Consider the following 24,377-nt stretch of genomic DNA (forward strand, 5'->3'; position numbering starts at 1 on the left):
AAATAAAATAAATATAAAAAAATTAAAAAAAAAAAAGAAATAATTCCTGGGGAGTCGGGCAGTAGCGCAACAGGTTAAGCGCAGGTAGCACCAAGCGCAAGAACCAGCACAAGGATTCCAGTTCGAGACCCCGGCTCCCCACCTGCAGGAGAGTCGCTTCACAGGTGGTGAAGCTGGTCTGCAGGTGTTTATCTTTCTCTCCCCCTCTGTCGTCCCCTCCTCTCTCCATTACTCTCTGTCCTATGCAACAACGTTGACATCAACAACAATAACTACAATAATAAAACAAGGGCAACAAAAGGGAATAAACATTTTTTAAAAATAATTTTTTTTACCCTTGCTTTATTGTTTTAGTTATTACTGTTGTTGTCGCTGTTGGATAGGACAGAGAGAAATGGAGAGAGGAGAGGAAGACAGAGAGGAGGAGAGAGAGACAGACACCTGCAGAACTGCTTCACTGCTTGTGAAGCGACTCCCCTGCAGGTGGGGAGCCAGGGGCTCTGTTGCTCGAACTGGGATCCTTATGCAGGTCCTTGTGCTTTGCGCCACCACTGCGCTACAGCCTGACTCCCCCCAAAAATAATAATTCCTTCCTCTCTCTTGCTGGGGGTAGTAAGGCCAGTAGTAACATTCAGGGTGGGTTTCTATATGCTATACTTGTTACATCAGGTTTTCTGTTAAATCCACTTATTTCAAGCAATTGGAAGCAAGTGCTAGAGGGGGTAGCGTATGTTGGGTTTGCATGTGTGACGTCCAGAGCGATTTCTAGGCACTGCATATGCTAGAGTGGTGCTCTGGTGTCTGTTCACATTTTTCTACCCCATGCCCCTCTCTTATTAAAAACAAAACAAAACAAAACAAAACAAAAATAGTGAGGGTCCAGGTTGTGGCACACACCTGGCTGAGTACAAACATTACAGTTTGCAAGGACCCAGGTTTGAAGCCCTGTCCCCACCTGCAAGGGGAAAGCTTTACAAGTGGTGAAGCAGGACTGCAGGTGTCTCTCTTCATTCCTATCACCCCCTTCCTTCTCGATTTCTGGCTGTCTCTATCTAGCAAATAAAGATTTTAAAAAATCTTAAAAAAAAATCAATGAAAAGGTCTGGCTATGATCATCCTAAGAGATGGCCTGAAGCTCATAAAGTCAAGGCTCCTGATAATGAACACTTAATAGGAGTAGACTGATGCCTATCAGCTTTTCCTAACTTCAGAATCCACTCTTAACCACTAGATTAATTTCATCTTTTCCTAACTCTGTTAGCAGACAACACTGACATTAATCTCAAAGGTTTTCCATTACAAATGACCACTCGTGGGAGTCTGGTGGTAGCGCAGCAGGTTAAGCAAACGTGGCGCAAAGCGCAAGGACTGGCCTAAGGATCCTGGTTCCCCTCATTATGTACTCTTGCCCCTTCCCCCCCAAGCAGGGAACGTTCCTTTACACACCAATCCTTCCCTTCACTTCACACTGGCTTTTACTACTCCCCCCTACTTGTCCCTTCCTGTTTTGTTATATCATTTAGGTTTATGTCCAAAAGGTTTCTGCTCCATGATAGTCTTTTACAGACTTTGAACCATCTTATGTTATTACTAGATAGATAGAAAAGATGTAGAAATATTGTGAAGAGATGGTTGAGCAGGCTGCGCTTAAACCTATGAGATGAGTCCCTCCAGGTAAATCTCTCTCTCTAAAGAGGGGTTGAGCACAGGAGGACGCATAAATCTCACAAGGTTGGCAGCCATTTAAGCCTTCCCTCCTCCACAGAAAGTCCTACATCTTCCCACCTGAGCACGGCACTCTTTAATAACATTTAAGCCTGCTCCATTCCATTTTTCTTTACTGTGTCCATTTAGATATAAAGGGAAAGGAGGAGATGACGCTGAGGAATTATTCTGATGCAGTCTCTGCCCCCAGGTTTTACCACACCCCGCAAAATCCTAACAGTGCCCCCTTCAACCAATCCTGGCCCCACACGTCACCCCTGGTTGTCCCCTAATAAAAGCCCCCTCAACTCCCCCTCGCTCTCTCTGGGCTCTCGGCTCCCTCTCTCTCTCGGCTCCTTTGGCTCTCTCTCTGATCTCACTCCCTTCTCTCTCCCCGTGGTCAGGTAGTGGGGACGGCCATTGTCGGCTGACTCCACGTGGCCTGAGCCACCCTCCCATCCTATAATAAAGATTTGTGTACCCCACTTGCTCTGGACTTCCTCTCTCTTGTCCGCGGTGCAGCCCGACACCTGACTACAACAACAAAAAAAATTATAAAAAACAAAAACAGACGGTCACTCATATGAAAGTCTCAACCACTGCCTTTTACCATCTCCTGTGTGTAGCCGAAGAAGTCGTGAATTCTTGAAGCTAAGAGAAAAATATGTCAGAGAGCTTGAAGAAGAAAAAAAAATTACCCAAAACTGCTGGATATCAGCTGAGTTGGCTGATCCTTGGGCCAATGGAGTGTCAACCAAAGGCGTTCTCTAACAGTGGGGTCCACACCTCCTCCTCTTCTCTTCAGAAAGGGCAGTTTCAGAGTCATCACCCCTATGGATTGAGAGAAGAGCAGCAAATACTCAGGGCTGTGACACTATTGTGATAAATGTACAAACTCAATAGCTGTATGTGTTTGGTTACTTAGAACTCAGAAGTCATTTTTGCGTGTAAATATTATATAAGAATAGTTAATACTTCTCCAGATATTTTAGGTCTTTCCTAAGCTCTTGATACAGGAAAGGAGTTTCTATTGGAAATTGACAATACAGGTGTTACCAAGTCCAAGATTCTCCAAAGTTGGAATAGAGGTAATTCTTTTTCCAGTTAGCAAGATACCCCACAAAGGGAACAGATTCAATAGTCCATACCTTGTGGCAGAGGCCCCTCTACCTGAGGTGTTACTAACCATGGTTCTTCTGAAAGTGCATTAAGGCCACAGCTCAGCCTTGAGGTTCTGATTCAGTAGATCTGATGTGGGGTCCAGGCACCCCAGTTGGTTCTGTTTCACAACAGGACTGAAGACTTGTGTACTGGACACCTCAATGTTTATAGGCTACTCTTCTGGAGGGATTCAATGACTGTTTTTCCCTTAAAACTCTGCTACTAGGGCTGGTAAGATGGCTCATTTGGTTAGTACACTTGCTTTGTCCTGGACACAACTCTAGTTTGAGCCTGGCTCCCACCATACTGAAAGAAACTTTGGTGCAATGGTGTCTTTTTCTCTATCTTCTTTTTATCCAAAAAAGTTGGTTTGGAGTAGTAAAGTACCAGTGACTACTAAACAAATACTTCAGCTACTAGTTACCACTAAGTTGCTAGTTACCCATGTGGCAGAAATTATGCTAGTGAGTACTTTACATGTATGAATGCATTGGACAATAAGTAAATAAATAAATAAATAAATACAAATAAATTGGTGGCCTGAGAGGTGGTGTAGTGGAATGCTGGAACCTCGGGGTCGGATGGTGGTGCACCTGGTTAAGCACACATTACAATGTTCAAGGACCCAGGTTCAAGCCCCCAGTCCTCACCTGTAAGGGGAAGGCTTCACAAGTAGTGAAGCAGTGCTGCCAGTTTCTGTCTCCCTATCACCCCCTTTCCTCTTGATTTCTGGCTGTCTCGATCCAATAAATAATAATAATAATAATAATGATGATAATAATAATAATAATATGTTGGAACCTGAGTCAGTCCCTAGCATCATATGTGCCAGAATGATGCTCTGGTGGTCTCCTCTGCCCAGTAACAGTAATAATAAAAACAAAACAAAATGTCTATGTCTAAATTATACGAAGAAAAGTGCTATGAACAGAAAGACTAGATTTTCACTGTAAAAAACTTTCTACTGTGCCTGAAACACTCTAATCAATAGACATCAAGTAAAAATTCTGTTCAGAAAGAAACGGGAAAAGTTCAGTGACTGAGGCTTTTTAAAAAAAAAAAATTTATTATCTTTTTTTGGGAGTCGGGTGGTAGCACAGCAGGTTAAGCGCACGTGGCTCAAAGCTCAAGGACCAGCATGAGGATCCCGGTTTGAGCCCCGACTCCCCATCGCTTCACAGGCGGTGAAGCAGGTCTGCAGGTGTCTATCTTTCTCTCCCCCTCTCCTTTTGCCATTTCTCTTTGTCCTATCCAATAACGATGACATCAATAGCAATAATAACTACAACAACAATAAAAACAAGGGCAACAAAAAGGAAATAAATAGTTAAAAAAAGATGTACAAACTATTGTATGTACTGTTGAATGTAAAACATTAATTCCCCAATAAAGAAATAAACAAAAAGTAAGATTTGCTCTATAAAAAAATATCTTTTAAAAAAATTTATTGGTGACAGTCAGAAATCAAGAGGGAGAGGGAGACAAAGAGACATCTGCTTCCCTAGTCTTGAAGCTTCCTCCTGATGGTAGGGACCAATGGGCTCGAAGCTGGGTCCTTGTGCATTGTAATGTGCTCTCAACTAGGTGTGCCACCACCTATCTCCTAACTGAGAGCTTCTAATTTGGATTAGCTGAGCTTCTGCACTTAAGCATGCAGTTCTCTACAGAGAATGTATGATTTTTGAGGTCTTACACCTAACTGTACATGTCTATACTGGGTGTATATTATTTTGTGTTTATGCATTAAAAGCTCTAGATCTAGGAGTTGGGTGGTAGTGCAGAGGGTTTGTGGCTCGAAGCACAAGGACAGGCTTAAGGATACCAGTTGGAGCCCCCGGCTCCCCACCTGCAGGGGAGTCACTTCACAGGTGGTGAAGCAGGTCTGCAAGTGTCTATCTTTTCTCTCCCTCTGTCTTCCCCTCCTCTCTCAATTTCTCTCTGGCCTATCCATCAACAGAAGCAGCAACAACAATAATAACCATAATAATTATGGAACTACAAGGGCAACAAAAGGGGAAAAAATGGTCTCCAGGAGCAGTGGATTCGCGGTGCAGGCACCAAGCCCTGACAATAACCCTGGGAGAAAAAAAAAAAAACACCTTTAGATCTAGTCTGAAAGATGGCATAGTAGATAGAATAGTTGGACTATCCCTGGCAAAGCATGTGCCAGATTCTCTCATTAGTAAGTAAAGGCAGCATGGGGGGCGCTCTAATATTTTTCATTACTGATTGATGCCTTGGCAAAGTGCAGTATTCCTACTCATAACACATCTTGTTCTCTATGTCAAAGAGTGAATAAATAAGAAATGTAATCTCAACACAAAAACAGGAGTTCAGAACACAAAAGTTCTAGTTTAGGAAAATGGGGGATGCAATATTCTTCCAGTGCAACACAGGTTATGTCACTGAAATGTCAAACATTTGGCTTACCCCGATTTCTGGAGCAGCTCCAGATTCGAATGGTCTGATCTTTGCTTCCAGTGGCCACATAGCAGCCTTTGGTTACTGGAGTCTGTTCTAGGACTTTCCCATTGGGAACTTCAGGTTCTTCTAGAATAGAGGTAGTCATTTTTTTAATTTGTACATACTTAACCAAAGAAAAGTAATCTGCAAGGGTCCCCAAAAACTTAGGCATTGCTTTCATAGATCTAACCTATTCAAATTATAATATAAGTCATCACAAGTGTATTCAAGGTGTTCTTTAACCCCAGGAAATCATCTCTACCTGAATTTTCCTCTTGATTGAAGGATAAACAGTTTTCACCAGGCAGTGGGCACCAGGCAATGGAATGGATCTCATCATCATGGCCTCGAAACCTATGAATGACTTCTCCTTTTTTACTGAGGTCAATTATGACTACAATTCCATCCTTGTAGCTAAAAAACAAAGAAAAGAGGGGCTGGGTGGTGGTGCACCTGGTTGGATGCACATTACAATGCACAAGGACTCAGGTTCAAGATACCCGGTCCCCATCTGTAGGGGGAAAGTTCTGTGAGTGGTGAAGCAGTGCTTCAGGTGTCTCTGTTTCTCTTCTTCTCTACCTTCCTCTTCCCTCTCCCATTTCTGGCTGTATCTATCCAAGAAACAAATAAAGGTAACTAAAAAAATTTAAATAATAAATAAAAAAGTATTGGGGTCAGGTGGTGGTTAAGCACAAACATTACCATGTACAAGGACCCAGGTCCAAGCCCCTGGTTCCCACCTGTAGAGGGAAGTTTCATGAGTGGTGAAGCAGTGCTGCAGGTGTCTCTCCTTCTCCCCTTTCCCTCAGTTTCCAATAAAATAAGAGTATAGCATAAAAAAACCCAAAAACCAGGGTATTGAAAAAAAAAGTATTGGGCAGGGGTAGATAGCATAATGGTTATACAAAGCGACACTCATGCCTGAGGCTCCAAAGTCCCAGGTTCAATCCCTTGCACCACCATAAGCCAGAGCCGAGCAGTGCTCTGGTAAAATAAATACTTACAAAAAAAGTATTAATGAAGATAGAACAGTCTATTAAACATTTAACCCAGGAGTTATCATTGTGCATTTCTAGAAGGTGAATGCATTTGCACTGGGAGAAAGGGAAGTGACTAGGAATTGAGTACTGCTCAGCTCTGGTTTATAGTGATGCTGGGGATTGAACCTGAGACTCTGGAGCTTCAGACATTAAAGTCTATTACATTAATTAATTAATGTTATCTCCTAGAGCTAAGTTTACCCTTTCCCTTTGAGTTTACAGCATGTTTTTCTTGTTCCAGTTATCAGGGAATGAACCAGTGGCAATAATGCCGAGCTACCTCCCTGACTTTACTTTTACTTTGTATTTTTAGAGCGAGAGAGAGGGAAGAGGGGGCCAGAAGGTGGCCTACCTGGTTAAGCGCACACATTTTCTCAACCTGCATGGGAAAGCCTCACAAGTGGTGAAGCAGGGTTGCAGGTGTCTCTCCCTTATTAAAAAAATTATCTTTACTGATTTATTGGATAGAGACAGCCAAAAATAGATGGGGAAGGGGTGATAGTGAGGGGGAGAGACAGAGAGACACCTGGAACATTGCTTCACCACTTATGAAGCTTTCTCCCTGCAGGTGGGGATGGGGGCTTGAACCTGGGTCCTTGTGCATTGTTACATGTGCACTCAACCAGGTCTGCCACCATCTGGCCACCCTCTCTCCTTCATTATCTCCTCCTCCCCTCCTAATTTCTCCGGCTCTAACCAATAATAAATAAATAAATAAATAAATAAATAAATAAATAAAAGGGAATGGAAGGAAAGATACCAAATACCATCCAAGGTGTTCCCATGTGGTGCTAGCACTCTAATACAGGACCTTTGAAGGCATGACATGAGCCTTATCCATTGAGTTGCAATGGAAGTCTTCTTTGATCTCTTAATTTCTTAAGTAATTTCTCATCTTAACCTCAATCTTCAGTGACTTTACCCCACGTCTTTCATGATAGCTAGCCTTCACAACATCTCAACCTCTTTTTACTTCTTACTGGAATGCTTTTCTACTCAGCTGTTATCAGTCCCTGCCACCAAATGGAACTTCACATGCTAGTGAAATGTGCCAAATCTTCAGACTGGAATGGATGAACATCTCTGGGAGAGAAGTAACTGGAGTGATGACTGAAAGGTACCCACTTAGTTCATGGGAAACAACTCTGGGGATAAGTAGGGAGATGGATCTGGAGAAAGAATCAGTTTCCCATTCTAGAGAGGAGCAGTGAACCAGAAAGACATTAGAGACATCTGGGAGTAAATGTTACATGCAGGTACAAGCAGAGGGGAAGCAAGAGAAGTCATTCCCTATAATTGGAGAGTCGATGCATGAAGAATGAGCATTGGGGGCTGGGGAGTGGCGCACCTGGTTGAGCACACATGTTACAATGTGTAAGGACTCAGGTTCAAGCCCCTGTCCATAGCTGTAGTGGGAAAGCTTTGCGAATGGTGAAGCAAGGCTGCAGGCCTCTCTCTCTCTCCCCCCCCCACTTCCCTCGATTCCTGGCTGTCTTTATCCAAATAAAGATAAAAAAAAAGAAAAGAGCATCATGGAAAACAGGAAACAATAGAGCATGGAGGAGACAGCAAGGACCTGGCAGTCAAAGGAACAAGTGACAAAGAAGGCTTAGAGAAAATGGGCAACACAGTATATGGGAAATCTGATCATAAAAGCAAGGGAGGACAAAGCACTTACCCTATGGCTACTAAGTCTTCATGATGAGGTGAGCAAGTAAGACAGAAAATTGTCCTGGGTTCCACGAAGAAGTGCTGGTTGTCATTTCTGTGAAGCCAGTAACAATAAACAACTCCTTTTTCATCTCCAGATACTATTAAGTCCTTAACTCGGGGAGACCAATGTAATGCAGATATTGTATGCTTCAAAATAAAACAGATTTGCTTGTCATTTGTGGAATTGTTACTGTTTTCCCCTTTTCCTTTTTGATAGAGGTTGAGAAAGACATAGGAGAGACACCTGCAACATTGCTCTGCCACAGGTGGGGAGTGAGGGCTTCAACCTGGTCTTCAAGCATGAGGTTTTTTTTTTGGATGTTCTAGCAGTGGAGTGAAGCTACTCTGTATACTCTCTACCGAAGACTGGTTCATCTCTGTTCAAGGGAAGGTTGTCCTCTTGAGCGATAGCACAGATTTGGGAATGATGCACATGGAATGGTGAGGGAGGAAGAGGACACCCACCTAGCCAGCCAGATCAGCTGAATCAATCCTGGTGATCAATGGGGTGACAGACTGCCCTCACATCCAGGCATGATAATGTGTGCATTCAACTGGGTACAATATGACCGGAATCCTTTTTACTCTGTTTATTACTTATGATAGTATGCAAATTACAGCCAGTTAACACTGTCAGTGCCACTTGTAACCATTAGCCAACTGCAGCAACTTACTATTTTAATCATAGAATTCAGGCTAGTGGGGTTGGAGGTGGATAGCATAATAGCCTCTCATGCCTGAGGCTCCAAAGTCCCAGGTTCAATCCCCACACCACTATAAACCAGAGCTGAGTAGTGCTCTGGATTAAAAATAATACTAATGATTATGATTATTATTCTTCATGCTAGCAAGGTGCAAAGAGTCATTAAAACTTCTAATAGTTTTATGCATAAGAATAGTTCTATGCAAAGTTCTTATTAAAATAAAGCTGTCTTTCCATAAATCATCTGATTTAGAAACCATTTCCCTTACATATCAGGCTTTTCCATGTAAAGAACCAGAGAGCAAGTGTTTTTCACTCCTTGGTCCACATTTCTCTGTTGCAATTACTCAGCTCTGTGGTGTACAAAGCAGGCAGCCAAGCTTAACTATCTCAAATAAATGACTGGCTGTATTCCAATAAAACTATTTGAAAAAACAAGAGGCAATTTAGTTTGCTGAATTCTGGTTTCTATGTATCTCCTGCAAAAAAGTTGAGACTCCTCACAGTATAGCAATTCTTTTTGAGTCGACCACAATTATACAAATTCCTTTTAACAGATGATCAGCAAATCTAAAGCGGAAGCACAAGAACCCTGGGCAATGCGAGAAACCAGTAAGCCAAGGTAAGTAAGGTACCTGATGGAGTGCATGTTCAGTCACTACCGTTTTTGTTTCTACATCCCAGACTTTCACAGTCCCGTCGTCAGAGCTGGTGGCACAGAGGTTGAACTGACCAGGGTGATGAGAAAACGTGAATCCAGAGACCCTTTCGGTGTGTCCTACCAGCTCTCCTACGACTTCAAGCAAAACCACAACCAGGGTTAGTACAGATATTACCTAGAACTTCCGGAAGATATATTAATTCCTAGGATGTCTCATCCCTTGGAACAACATAAAACATCTAGGAGCACAACCGGAAACCTCAGGGTCGACCTTGGTTCTGCCACGTGCCTTTGGGACAAGTCATTTTATGTCCTTAACTCCTAGTCGGATATATGCCCAGTTCATATGCTTAGGTGCAGCTCAGACGGAGGCTGTAAGAGTGGTTCCTGGTTCCTACTCATATCTGGCCAGAACGTGCTGAATAGAACAGATGCCCCGCAGCCCACCTTCCAGGGCAAAATCAAAAGCACTTGGCTGACTCATTCATACACAGAAACGGGGACCGTCTACTCGTTCCGGGCCTGCAGTCTCCACACCCTCGGTGGCCTGGGTGTGACGCTCCCGGGGAAGCCGGGACCCTATCCGCGCGGGTTGGCGCCACGTGAAGCCGGAGGCGCCCTGCTCGCCACGGCGCAGGCAGCTCCTCCCACTCAGGTCTCCGCTGCCCCGGGGCGCCCCGGGGGCGCAGGCAGAGCGGGAGGCCGGAGCCCACGGGCGGAGAATTACCTCGAAACTGGGGAGTCCCAGGGCTCGCGCCCGCTCCGGGACCTACGCGAACCAGGAAGACGGAGGTACGCGCCGCGAAGCCGAAGAGACCCCCAGGCACGGCGTCGCTGCAGCGGGCACAGTACCAGTTCGGGGAGGGCGGCAGCGTGCGCGGCTCTTGTCCCATGATCGCCGGCCGGGAGGACAGAGCAGTGGCGGCGCGAACCTCGCAGCCCCACGCTGGGCCGGGGGCGGGGCTACGTCTCGCCACGCCCCCTCACCCCTACGGCAGGCGCTGAGGCCCAGGCTGCGCCAAGCGCTAAGCGCTCCAGCGCCGCCCTACCTGCCTGAGGCCAGGCTTTCTGCTCCAAGGTACTTAATTGTGGTTAAGGAAGTGTAGTTGCCTTCCCTCGCGGTCTTGTTTCTTTGAAGCTACACTGTCTGGTACACCTTAATTATGAGCCACTTGTATCCTACGTCGGGCTTGAATTCTGTGCCCAGTCTCTTCCCATCTCGCCAGGTGCTGATGCTATGTGCCAGGCATGGGCACACTGTTCATAGATGTCAGGGCACTTTGGTAGATCTGGAGGTGCTTTAAACTATATCCTTTCCCTCACACACACATAACTGGGGTAACCCACTAACAAAAAAATAAACGTAACAGTTGTAAAAAAAAAAAGAGGCGTGGTCCAGAAGGTGGCACAGTGATAAAACTTTGGACTCTAAAGCTTGAGGTCCTGAGTTCGATCCCTGGCAGCACATGTGCCAGAGTGATGTCTGGTTCTTTCTCTTTCCTCCTATCTTTCTCATAAGTAAATAAATAAAATCTTTAAAAAAAAATGGAAGTTTCTGCAGCTGGATGAATATTCTGGCACTCAAAGGAGCAGGATGGAGGAGTAACTTGGCTTGTTAGGTGGCGTGTCCACCCTGAAGGAAGCTTAATGAAATGCTGTAAGGAAAAGAATGCGATTTCCTTTTGATCAACATGCTGAAAGTCGGCTTTGCTTGCATACTCTCCTACCACTGCATTCACCTACCTACAGGGCATCAGGCAGAGAAAATCCTGTAAAGGAGACCTGACAGACCTATGTTGGTATAGAGAACATGGAAACCTGCATCAGATAGGGATACAGACATTTAAGAATCAAGTCTACACTGACAATTTACCAATTGTGTGGGAGACAACCTATCTTTTTTTTTTAAATATTTATTTTATTTATTTATTCCCTTTTGTTGCCCTTGTTGTTTTATTGTTGTAGTTATTATTGTTGTCGTCGTTTTTGGATGGGACAGAGAGAAATGGAGAGAGGAGGGAAGACAGAGAGGAGGAGAGAAAGATAGACACCTGCAGACCTGCTTCACCGCCTGTGAAGCGACTCCCCTGCAGGTGGGGAGCCGGGGTTCGAACCGGGATCCTTATGCCGGTCCTTGTGCTTTGCGCCACCTGCGCTTAACCCGCTGCACTACAGCCCGACTCCCGAGACAACCTATCTTAACTGCCCTTGCTTGAGAAGGAAAACCATGAGCAAATATTGTTTGGTTGCCTTGGGCAACCAAATATGCTAGCAAGTGCCCTAAGCATATTGACACATCTTCTGGAGGTCAAGCAGGCATTAAGGCATTTTCCTTATTTTTTTATTCTTTTTCTTTTTTTTTTACCAGAGCTTAACTCTGGTGGTTCAGAGGACTGAACCTGGGGGTTCTGGAGCCTGTGGCATGAGAGTCTCTTTGCATAACCATTATGCTATCTACCCCTGCCCAAGGCATTTCCGTATGTATTTGATCTGTTCATTCTTCAAATGACCTTAAAACAAATTTATTCGTGGTCTGGGAGGTGGCGCAATGGCTAAAAAAGCATCGGACTTTCAAGCATGAGGTCCTGAGTTTAATCCCCGGCAGCACATGTACCAGGGTGATGCCTGGTTCTTTCACTCTCCTGTTTCTCTTTAATAAATAAATAAAATCTTAAAAAAAAACACATATCCATCCAAAAAGATTGAAAAACAAACAAAAAAACCAAATTTATTCATTACATAGGAGAGAATTTCTCATATGAAGCAGAGAGGAGAGAGAAGCCAAAGCACCACCATAGTACATGTGGTTCCAGGGATCAAACCTCGAACCTCAGGTATGAAAGTCCAGTGCTCCACCAGTTGTACCCCAGCCACAGAGAAAAAACTTGGGCAGAGTGAAGCCTTGGCAGTGGCAGAAAGAGACAGATATGTCATGAGGTGAGCCTTTTCAATTTTTCTGGATCCAACATATGTCTGGATATCCACTAATTTTCAGCCTTTATTGAGTCATTCATCCCTAGCCCAGGAAGGCCAGAATGCTCAGTGAGACTGAGTCTCCATGACAACTCTTGGAGTTCGCGAGACCAAGTCTCGCGATAGGCACTGGAAAGCCGCGTGTGCGTCTTTGGCGCTAGACTCTGAGCTCTCAGGCTTCCGTAGAGGGCGGGGAAAGATGGCGGTGGCCGTGCTAGACCGCTTGGGTAAGGGGTACTTACTGCTTAAGGGGCGGAAGGGGAAATGCAGGTGTGAGTACAAAATCACGGCCTTTAAGCATTTTTAAAAATTTTATTTGCCTTACAGGTGCGTTATGGATGCAGAGCCTGAGGGAGAAGCTGGCCTTAGGGTGAGTTCTTAGGAGCTGTAGACGGGCCGAGACCTCATTACTGGCCTGTCAGTCAAGTGGCTCCAATGTGCCAGACTCTGCTTTAGGCTACGGCAGGGGAGGCCAACAGCCAGCTTCTTGGTTTTGTCACCCCTTTATTTCGTACTGCGTGAACCCGAAGGGACTACATGTTAACCGAAAGGATATTGTAAATGTCTTTTCTGTACCTCTGGTCTTTCTGAACATGGTTATCCACACTCAGCCATGTTGACACGTCTTTTGTACTTATTTCTGGCTGTCTATTTACTTGTTTGCATGAGTAGGACTGTATTGTAGTCCGACGAGGTTTATCTCGTGCGTGGCATTCTGGTAAAGTTTATATGCAGTAGTACCGTCTAGCATCTGCTATGTCCATCAAAGAAATATTTGTTTATTATGAGAGAAAGACAAGGCAGAACACTACTCAGCTCTGGCAGAAGGTGGTGCTGGGGGTCAATCTTGTGTCCTCTTGGTTCTGAGGTGTGCATGTCCTGCGCTCTTAACAGGCTGAGCTATCTATCTATCTGGTCCTATAGCCATTTTTCAGACAAAGAAATGGAAGCTCCCCATAGTAAAACGACTTGCCTAAGATCCCAGTATGGTAAGTTTTGGACCTTCGTACTGTTCTCTCTAGAGCATTCTCTGAGCATTCAGCACTCTGAAATTAAGGAATGTAATTGAGTTTGCACTACCAGAAAACTTTTCCTCTTATGTTTTCTGTCCCTCTTGAACAGTAGTTTTTGATTTTTGGAGATTGACAATCGGTACATTCTTAAAATATATATATTTTAAATTATATTTATTGTATAGAGATAGCCAGAAATCGAGAGGGAAGGGCAAGGTAGAGAGGGAGAGAGACAGAGACACCTGCAGCACTGCTTCACCACTCGCAAAACTTTGCCCCTGCAGGTGAGGGATAGAGGCTTGAACCTGGGTCCTTGTGCACTATAACCTGTGCCCAACCAGGTGTACCACCGGACCCTAAATAAAAAATTTCAATTTTTACTTAAATGAGAGATATATGGAGAAAGATACACACAGAAAAGCCAGAACTGTTCAGCTTTGGTAAGGCGATCCAGGGAATTGAATCTGAGGGGAACTTCAGTCATGAGAGTCTTTTGCGTAACTATTATGCTATCTTCTCTGCCTGCCCTCTTTCTTATCCCTCCCTCCTTCCTTTCCTTCCAACCTCCTCTCTCTTCCTTCCTTCCTTCCTTCCTTCCTTCCTTCCTTCCTTCCTTCCTTCCTTCCTTCCTTCCTTTTTTCTTTTCTTTCTTTTAAACCAGAGCACTGTTCAGCTCTGGCTTATAGTGGTGTGGGGGATTGAACCTGGAACTTTGGAGCCTCAGGCATGAGAGTCTGTTTAAATAACCATTATGCTATCTACACTCCGCTTTCTTTCTTTTTATTTCTTTTTTTTAATTTAAAAAAGTTTTTGTTTAATATTTATTTTCCATGTTGTTGCCCTTGATGTTTTATTGTTGTAGTTATTATTGTTGTTATTGATGTCGTTGGATAGGACAGAGAGAAATGGAGAGAGGAGGGGAAGACAGAGAGGGGGAGAGAAAGACACCTGCAGACCTGTCTCACCACTTATGAAGTGACTGACCTGCAGGTGGGGAGCTGGGGGCTCGAACCAGGATCCTTATGCCAGTCCTTGCACTTTGCGCCACGTGCGCTTAACCCACTGCACTATCGCCCAACTCCCTAGTTATTTATTTATGAGAGAGAAAGGAGAAGAGGAAAGCAGAGCATCACTCTAGGTTTGAATTCAGGACTTTATGCTTGAGAATAACATCCCAGGCTGTCTGTACATTTTTCTGATTAGTGCATTTATTAGCGATTATTGATTATTTTGGTCTATTTCCAAGATTTTGGGGACAGATAAAGTGAACTAAACTGTGTGATTTTTGAAAGTATTAAGATTTCTAAACTTCAATTATATAGTTTGAGAATAGCATTACTATTTTACTTAATAGATTATTTTAAAAATATTTATTTATTTATTGGCTAGAAACAGCAAAACTGAGATGGAATGGGGAGGGAGGAGACAGAGACACATGTAACACTACTTTACCACTTCTGAAATTTCCCCCTTGCAAGTGGGGACCTGGACCTTGAACCTGGGTCCTTGGACATGTGTGTGCCCAACTGGTGCATCACCACCCAGCCCTCTCAAAAGACCTTTTTTGTTTAGTGAAAATTAAATGAGATAATAAAAATCATACCACCTTAAGTCCGAGCTGCCATTCCTATTTTTTATTATTATAAGTTATTATAATATAATATCTTACTGTATTTGGCCATGTCTTAAGTTGTTGAGTTAAAAGTTATAAGGAAGCGGTAGGCTAAATAAGTACATAGGAGGCACTGTCCCTTAAGATTGTCTGTATTTGGGTGGGGGTAGATAGAATAATGGTTATACAAAGAGACTCTCATGCCTGATGCTCTGAAGCCTTAGGTTCAATCCCCCTCAACACCATAAGTCACAGCTGACCAGTGCTCTGGTTAAAAAAAAAAAATTGTCGGGTTTGCTTTCTTTTTTTGCCTCCAGGGTTATTGCTGGGGCTTGGTGCCTGCACCACAAATCCACTGCTCCTGAAGGCTAATTTTTCCCCTTTTGTTACCCTTTTTTTTTTTTTAAGCATTGTGGTTATTATTATTATTGTTGTTTATTGGTATGCTTCTAAATTCTGCTTATAAGGCCTTCTGTTTTGATCATCACATTAGGTTCGCTTGTATTACTTACGCTGTGGTCTATTTACATAAATCATTGTTTTCATTGGTTTAATCCCCACTGGATCGTGCGCTTTTTCCTTCTCCCCACCCCCTATCCTACATACATCCTCTTCTGACCTGACACTTCCGCCTCAGGAGATATATATATATATATGACAGGATTGTGATTAGAGATAGCTAGATCACATTGCATTCCTCCTCAATAAAGACTGAACTGCGTCCCACTCAGCCATGAGTCCTTGGCGGTCTCTCTCACGCCCACGAAGCTAGCCCAGCAGTTGTTATTGATGTCATTGTTGTTGGATAGGACAGAGAGAAATGGAGAGAGGAGGGGGAAAGAAAGATAGACACCTGCAGACCTGCTTCACCACTTGTGAAGCGACCCCCCCCTTGCAGGTGGGTTGCCTGAGATCCTTATGCTGGTTTCTTGAGTTTTGCAGTATGTGCGCTTAATCTACTGCGCTATTGCTCGACCCCAGTTTGTTTTCTTTGACTACCTCTGTTACTCCATCCCAGCTATGTGGATTTACCTTTTTTTTTTTTTTTCCCTTTTGTTGCCCATGTCTTTCATCGTTGTCATAGTTATTATTGTTGTTATTGATGTTGTCTTTGTTAGATAGGACAGAGAGAAGTGGAGAGAGGAGGGGAAGATAGAGAGGTGGAGAGAAAGCTAGACACCTGCAGACCTGCTTCACCACCTGTGAAGTGACTCCCCTGCAGGTGGGGAGCTGGGGGCTTGAAGTGGAATCCTTACGCTGGCCCTTTTGCTTTGCACTGCGTATGCTTAACCTGCTGCTACTGCCTGACTCCTTCCCCCCCCCCCCCCCAATACCAGAATATGGCTCAGCTCTGGTTTATGGTGGTGCTGGGGATGCCTCAGGCATCAAAGGTTTTTTTTTTTTTTTTAAATAACAATTATGTTATCTCCCCAGGCCTGATTTTGTATTTTTTATTTTTCCTAAAACCAGAGCACTGTTCAGCTCTGGCATATAGTGGTGCTGGGCACTGTACCCTGGATTGCAGAGCCTCAGACATGAGAGCCTTTTGCATACTGTCTTCCCTGGCCCCCCCAGCCCTGAGTTTACTTTCTTTTTCTGAGTATTTCTGACTTTCTCTGTGTGTTGTGCAGACACTTCTTGCCTATATTATTATTTTGCCTCTAGGGTTATCACTGGGGCTCGGTGCCTGCACTACGAATGCCCTGCTCCTGGTGGCCATCTTTTTTCCATTTTGTTGTTGTTGCTGTTATTATTGTTGGTGGTAGTATTGTTGGATAGGACAGAAAGAAATGGAGAGAGGAGGGGAAGACGTGGAGAGACAGATAGACACCTACAGACCTGCTTCACCGGTTGCGAAGTGACCCCCCCTGCAGGTGGGGTGCTGGGGCCTCGAACTGGAATCATTGAGCTTTGCACTATATGTGCTTAACCTAACCTGGTGAGATACCACCCGGCACCATATAGCACTATTTTTTAAAAAGATGTATTTATTCATTTTTATAAGAGACCAGAGTATTGCTCAGTTCTGACTTACAGTGGTTCTGCGGATTGAATCTGGAACCTCTGGGACCTCAGGCATGTGAGTCTAGTGTGTGTGTCTTGTCTCTCCAGCTATAATAGAAGTTGTACTCAGGAGTCAGGCAGTAAGTACAGTGGGTTAAGCTCAGGTGGCGCAAAGTGCAAGGACCAGCATAAGGATCCTGGTTCAAGCCTCCAGTTCCCCACCTGCAGGGGTGTCACTTCGCAAACTGTGAAGCAGGTCTACAGGTATCTACCTTTCTCTCCCCCTCTCTGTCTTCCCCTCCTCTCTCCATTTCTCTCTGTCCTATCCAACAACGAACAACATCAACAATGGTAATAATAATAACCACAATGAGGCTACAACAAGGGCAACAAAAGGGGGAAAAAATGGCCTCCAGGAGCAGTGGATTCATGGTGCAGGCACCGAGCCCAGCAATAACCCTGGAGGAAAAAAAAAAAAAACAACAAGGGCAACAAAAAGGAATAAATAGGATCGCAATAAAAATAAATAAAAAAAGAAAAAAAAAGGAATAAATAGGGTGGGGAGCACGAGGGAGAGCAAAAGAAAAAGAATAAATAAGTATTTTTTTATTATTTTTTTATAATTTATTTCTTTACTGGGGAATTAATATTTTATATTCAACAGTAAATACAATAGTTTGTACATGCATAACATTCCCCAGATTCCCATTTAACAATACAATCCCCACTATGTCATTCATCATCTTTCGTGGACCTGTATTCTCCCCACCCACCCACCCAACCCAGAGTCTTTTACTTTGGTGCAATACGCAAATTCCATTTCTGGTTCTACTTGTGTTTTCTTTTCTAATCTTGTTTTTCAACTTCGGCCTGAGAGTGAGATCATCCCATATACATCCTTCTGTTTCTGACTTATTTCACTCAACATGATTTTTTCAAGGTCCATCCAAGATCGGCTGAAAATGGTGAAGTCACCATTTTTTACAGCTGAGTAGTATTCCATTGTGTATATAGACCACAACTTGCTCAGCCACTCATCTGTTGTTGGACACCTGGGTTGCTTCCAGGTTTTGGCTATTACAAATTGTGCTGCCAAGAACATATGGGTACACAGATCTTTTTGGATGGATGTGTTGGGTTCCTTAGGATATATCCCCAGGAGGGGAATTGCAGGGTCATAGGGTAGGTCCATTTCTAGCCTTCTGAGAGTTCTCCAGACTGTTCTCCACAGAGGTTGGACCAATTGACATTCCCACCAGCAGTGCAGGAGGGTTCCTTTGACCCCACACCCTCTCCAGCATTTGCTGCTGTTATCTTTTCTGATGTGTGACATTCTCAGAGGAGTGAAGTGATATCTCATTGTTGTCTTGATTTGCATTTCTCTGACAATCAGAGACTTGGAGCATTTTTTCATGTGTTTCTCAGCCTTTTGGATCTCTTCTGTGGTGAATATTCTGTCCAATTCCTCCCCCATTTTTGGATGGGGTTATTTGTTGTCTTGTTGTTGAGTCTGGCAAGCTCTTTATATATGTTGGTTATTAAACTCTTATCTGATGTATGGCATGTAAAGATCTTCTCCCATTCTGTGAGGGGTCTCTTGATTTGGGTAGTGGTTTCTTTTGCTGTGAAGAAGCTTTTTAATTTGATGTAGTCCCATAGGTTTATACTTGCCTTAGTCTTCCTTGTAATTGGATTCGTTTCATTGAAAATGTCTTTAAAATTTATGCGGAAAAAAGTTCTTCCAATATTTTCCTCTAAGTATCTGATAGTTTCTGGTCTAACATCCAAGTCCTTGATCCACTTGGAATTTACTTTTGTATTTGGTGAAATACAGTGATTCAGCTTCATTCTTCTGCATGTTTCAACCCATTGTTTACAACACCATTTGTTGAAGAGACTCTGCTTTCCCCATGTAATAGTCTGGGCCCCTTTGTCAAAGATTAGATGTCCATAGGTGTGGGGCCTCATTTCTGGGCTCTCAATTCTATTCCACTGGTCAGTGTGTCTGTTCATGTTCCAGTACCAAGCAGTTTTGATGACAATGGCCTATAATATAGTTTGAGATCTTGCAGTGTGATGCCTCCGGTTCTGTTCTTTTTTCTCAAGATTGTTTTGGCAATTCTAGGTCTTTTCTGGTTCCAGATAAACATGTGTAGCATTTGTTCTATTCTCCTAAAAAATGTGCTTGGGATCTTGATGGGGATAGCATTAAATTTGTATATGGCTCTGGGTAATATATTCATTTTGATGATGTTAATTCTTCCAACCCATGAGCGTGGAATATCTTTCCACTTCTTTGTGTCTTTTTCAATTTCTTTGAGTAGTGACTCATAATTTTCAGTATACAAGTCTTTCACTTCTTTGGTTAGGTTTATTCCTAGATATTTTATTGTTTTTGTTGCTATAGAAAAAGGAACTGATTTCTGGATTTCAATTTCTTCTAATTTAGTGTTTGCATAGAGGAATGCCACTGACTTTTGAATGTTAATTTTATAGCCTGACACATTACTGTATTGCCTGATGATTTCCAAAAGCTTCTTGCTGGATTCCTTAAGTTTTTCCATGTATACTATCATGTCATCTGCAAATAAGGAGAGTTTGACTTCTTCTCTTCCAATCTGTATTCCTTTAATTCCTTGCTCCTGCCTGATTGCTATGGCAAGAACTTCCAACACTATGTTGAATAGTAATGGTGATAGTGGGCAGCCCTGTCTAGTACCTGATCTGAGGGGAAATGCTTCCAGTTTTTCACCATTGAGTATGATGTTGGCTGTAGGTTTGCTATATATAGACTCCACTATCTTCAGGAATTTTCCATCTATTCCTATTTTTTTGTAGTGTTTTGATCATAAAGGGATGTTGTATTTTGTCAAAGGCTTTCTCTGCATCTATTGATATGACCATGTGGTTTTTGGTCTTGCTTCTGTTGATGTGGTGGATCACATTGATTGATTTACGTATATTAAACCAACCTTGCATGCCTGGGATAAACCCCACTTGGTCATGATGAACAATCTTTTTGATATACTACTGTATCCGGTTGGCTAGAATTTTGTTCAATATTTTCGCATCTATGTTCATCAGAGATATTGGTCTGTAGTTTTCTTTTTTGGTTGTGTCCCTGTCTGCTTTTGGTATCAGGGTGATGTTGGCTTCATAGAAGCTGGCAGGGAGTATTCCAGTGTCTTCAATCTTCTGGAAGACTTTTAAAAGTAGAGGTATTTGTTCTTCTTTGAAAGTTTTGTAGAATTCATTTGTAAAACCATCTGGTCCAGGACTTTTATTTTTGGGAAGATTTTTGATAACTGTTTCAATTTCATTAGCTGTGATGGGCCTGTTCATGTTATCCACTTCCTCTTTACTTAGTTTTGGAAGTTGGTAGGTTATCTAGGAAATCATTCATTTCTTCCAGGTTCTCTAACTTGGTGGCATATAGTTGTTCATAGAAGCCTCGCATGATATGTTGAATTTCTGCAGTGTCTGTTGTGATATCTCCTCTTTCATTTACTATCCGATTTATTTGGGTCTTCTCCCTTTTTTGTTTTGTGAGTCTGGCTAAAGGTTTGTCGATTTTGTTTACTCTTTCGAAGAACCAACATTTACTTTCATTGATCTTTTGTATGGTTTTCCTATTCTCAATGTTATTTATTTCTGCCCTAACTTTAGTAATTTCTGTCCTTCTGGTTGCTTTAGGGTTCCTTTGTTGTTCTTCTTCTAGGTCTTTAAGATGTGCAATCAGGCTGTTTATTTGTGCCTTTTCTTGTTTCCTAATGTGTGCTTGTATAGCTATGAACTTCCCTCTTAGGACTGCTTTAGCTGTGTCCCAAATATTTTGATAGCTTGTGTCTTCATTTTCATTGAACTCTCGAAACATTTTGATTTCTTCCTTGATTTCCTCTTTGACCCAGAAGTTGTTAAGAAGTGTACTGTTGAGCTTCCACATTTTGGCACTGTTACTAATCTTTTGTTGATTGTTAAGTGTTAGTTTAATTCCACTGTGGTCTGAGAAGATGCTTGGGATGATTTCAGTGCTCTTGAATAGGCTGATGCTGTCTTTGTGGCCTAACATATGGTCTATCCTTGAGAATGATCCATGTGGATTTGAGTAAAATGTGTATTCCAGTTTCTTGGGATGAATGACTCTGAAAATGTCCAATAGTTCTAGTTTATCTATCTCTTCATTTAGCTCCCTTATGTCTTTACTGATTTTTTTCCTGGATGATCTGTCAAGTTGAGATAGTGGGGTGTTGAAGTCCCCTACTATGATTGTGTTACTGTTAATATATTGCTGTAGCTCTTTCAGTAGAAGTTTGATGTATTTAGATGGCTTCTCATTGGGTGCATAGATATTAATAATTGTTAAGTCCTCTTGATTGACTGATCCTCTGATCATTAAGTAGTGTCCATTCCTATCTTTTTAAATCTTATCTATTTTAAAGTCTATCATGTCAGATATGAGAATAGCTGTTCCTGCCCTTTTTTGTGGGCCATTGGCTTGAATGATAGTTTTCCATCCTTTCACTTTAAGTCTGTGTTTGTCTTGTTGCGTTAGGTGAGTTTCCTGTAGACAACATATTGTTGGGTTGTGTTTTCTGATCCATCTTCCTACTCTGTGTCTTTTAATAGGTGAATTCAGGCCATTCACATTTATTGATGTCAAAGATTGAAGATATTTTAACGCCATTCTTTTAGAGTTTTAGAGTGTTTTGATATATGTTCTATTTGTGGTGGTCTGGTTGTTTATAGGAAACCTTTCAGAACTTCTTTCAAGGCAGGCTTGGTGATGGTTGCTTCCTTCAACTGTTGCCTGTCTGAGAAGGTTTTGATGCTTCCATCTAGTCTGAATGACAATCTAGCAGGATATAGTATTCTTGGCTGAAAGCCTTTCTCATTGATCACTCAATAGATATCTTGCCATTCTCTTCTGGCCTGTAGTGTTTGTATGGAGAAGTCTGCTGCTAATCTTATGGGTTTTCCTTTTTAGGTGACTCTTTGTTTTTCTCTTGCAGCCTTGAGGATCCTTTCTTTATCCTTATTCCTTTCCAATCTAAGTATGACATGTCTTGGTGTCTTTAGGTCTGGGTTAATTCTGTTTGGGACCCTCTGGGCTTCTTGAATCTTTATGTCTTTGGTGTTGTCTAGACTAGAGAAATTTTCAGATATTATTGCCTGGAGAACGCTTTCTTCCTCCCCTTCTCTTTCTTCCTCTGGTAAGCCAATAATGCGTATATTGTTTCTTTTGAAGTCATCCCATAGGACTCTGTTGTTGTTTTCAGCATCTCTTAATCTCTTTTTGAGATCTCTTACTTCTTTTTTAGTTGTCTCTAATTCATCCTCAATCTTGCTAATTCTGTCTTCAGCCTCATTTATTCTATTCTCTCTGCCCTCTACTGCTTTCTGGAGTTCATCTATTTTGTTGCCCTGCTCTGATACTGTTTTAGCTTGTTCAGCTAGTTGCCTTCTTAGCTCAGCAATTTCAGCTTTCAGCTCTCTAATAACCATGAGATAATTAGAATTTTCTTCCATATTCTCATTTGTTGTTCCTGCATTTCTGATTACAATTTTTTCAAATTCTTTACTCACTCCTGTTATTATTTCCTTAGCTAATGTTTGGATGTTGAACTCGTTGTTTTGTGCTTCGCCCTCTGGAGGACTTTTAGCTGGACTCTTGTCCTGGCTCGAGTCTCCATTATTTTTTCTTGTTGTTTTAACCATTTTATATAAGTTAACAATTTTTTCAACCCCTGAGTTGGAGTTCAGTGGTGTAAAAGCCTTTTTTTTTTCCCCCTGTAGGCTATGGTAGCCTGAGGGCTTTTAAACTATCAATAGGCTTCTTGGCTTAATCAATGACTCCTGACCAAGAGATAAAGTAGGGTGTGGCAGAGATAATCCAGTGGTTATGCAAAGAGACTTTCACAGCCCTTCAGCTATGCCACCGAGGTATAGGTCTTCTCCTGAGTTTCCTGGTTAGATCTCTGTCCCCTGGTGTCCCTCCCTGTTGCTGCTCCAGATTCTGAGGGTAGTAGCAATGGAGACTCAGAGTTGTACTTGGTGAGTCTCTGGGGAGTCCTTTCCTCCCTTCAGCTGTCCCCTTGTTGGTGGAGCAGACTGGAGGTGGTGTCTCCACTGACAAACTGTCGAACTGTTAGCAGTCACTTAATCTCTCCTTAGGCCCCTCTCTTCTCTCTGTCACCAGCCACGCGTGTTTGTACTCACCCGTGATTTACTTGGTTTCTGTGGTCATTCTAGTCCTGTGTTGTTTCAGTCCGGGTGGTCTCCTTTGGTATTCCTAGTTGATCCGGGAGAGGAGAGGAGAGGAGAGAAAGCGATCTGCTGCTCGTAGCTCCGCCTCCCGCCTTAGTCTTCTTTGTAATTGGATTCATTTCATTGAAAATGTCTTTAAAATTTATGCAGAAAAGAGTTCTGCCAATATTTTCCTCTTTCACAGCCCCTCAGCTATGCTACCGAGGTATAGGTCTTCTCCTGAGTTTCCCGGTTAGATCTCTGTCCCCTGGTGTCCCTCCCTGCCACTGCTTCAGATTCTGAGGGTAGTAGCTTTGCACTGCCTGCGCTTAACCCAGTGTGCTACTGCCCAGCCCCTTTCTTTCTTTTTAGAATGTATTTATTTTAGTGAGAGAGATACAGAGAGAGTGAGGGGGTGAGGGAGAAGAAGAGAGAACAGAGCACTCATTGCTCAGCTCTGGCTTATAGTGATGCTGGGATCTCAGAGCCTCAGGCATGAAAAACTTATGCATAGCCATTATGCTGTCTTCCCCAGCCCCTCTGTTTCAATCTCAAATACATAAATACATACATACATCTGAAAAATTTATGTAGAATTGGGGCAAGAGAGAAAGCTCACTCATTAGGTTTGAGCCCTGGCACCACATGGGAGTGTAAACCAGAGGAGCTGTGATGTAGTGGTGGCTCTCTCACTCTATCAAAGCATGTTTCTGTTTCTGAATGAAAAATTCAGATCCACTGGGAGTCAGGTGGTAGTGGGTTAAGCGCAGGTGGCGCAAAGCAAAAGGACCAGCTTAAGGATCCCGGTTCGAACCTTCAGCTCCCCACCTGCAGGGGAGTCGCTTCACAGGCAGTGAAGCAGGTCTGCAGGTGTCTTTCTCTCCCTCTTTCTGTATCCCCTCCTTTCTCCATTTCTCTCTGTCCCATTCTCACAACATCAGTAACAACAACAATAATAAGTACAATAAAGCAACAAGGAAAACAACATTCACTGTCCAGGAGTGGTGAAATTGTCCATGTGTGAGGCGCTGGCTCTACCAAAACCCAACCCAAACCAAACAAACAACAAACCAAACTAAACCAAACC

At 42.9% G+C, this 24,377-nt stretch overlaps 2 protein-coding genes across 4 annotated transcripts in view; one reads left to right on the forward strand and one right to left on the reverse strand.

The window, feature by feature from the left end:
• Window positions 1-10,843, reverse strand: part of GEMIN5 (gem nuclear organelle associated protein 5) — a 47,633-nt gene extending 36,790 nt beyond the window's left edge. Inside the window, exons 1-6 of one of the 2 annotated variants that reach the window (XM_060198037.1) lie at window positions 10,173-10,843; window positions 9,420-9,580; window positions 8,047-8,228; window positions 5,591-5,742; window positions 5,296-5,412; window positions 2,403-2,535 (exon numbers count right to left, since the gene is read on the reverse strand). In XM_060198037.1, coding sequence (XP_060054020.1) covers window positions 2,403-2,535; window positions 5,296-5,412; window positions 5,591-5,742; window positions 8,047-8,228; window positions 9,420-9,580; window positions 10,173-10,338 — 911 coding nt within the window. In that variant the 5' untranslated portion in view covers window positions 10,339-10,843. Of the gene's footprint in view, window positions 1-2,402; window positions 2,536-5,295; window positions 5,416-5,590; window positions 5,743-8,046; window positions 8,229-9,419; window positions 9,581-10,172 lie in introns of both variants that reach the window. The other variant, XM_007534384.3, reaches the window with a different exon arrangement.
• Window positions 10,844-12,550: 1,707 nt separating this feature from the next.
• Window positions 12,551-24,377, forward strand: part of MRPL22 (mitochondrial ribosomal protein L22) — a 48,532-nt gene continuing 36,705 nt past the window's right edge. For both annotated transcript variants that reach the window (XM_060198035.1, XM_060198036.1), the window contains exons 1-2: window positions 12,551-12,645; window positions 12,746-12,788. In XM_060198035.1, coding sequence (XP_060054018.1) covers window positions 12,618-12,645; window positions 12,746-12,788 — 71 coding nt within the window. In that variant the 5' untranslated portion in view covers window positions 12,551-12,617. The remainder of the gene's footprint in view (window positions 12,646-12,745; window positions 12,789-24,377) is intronic.

The sequence above is a fragment of the Erinaceus europaeus genome, chromosome 9 (genome assembly GCF_950295315.1).
Source record: "Erinaceus europaeus chromosome 9, mEriEur2.1, whole genome shotgun sequence".
Taxonomy (NCBI): Eukaryota; Metazoa; Chordata; class Mammalia; order Eulipotyphla; family Erinaceidae; genus Erinaceus; species Erinaceus europaeus.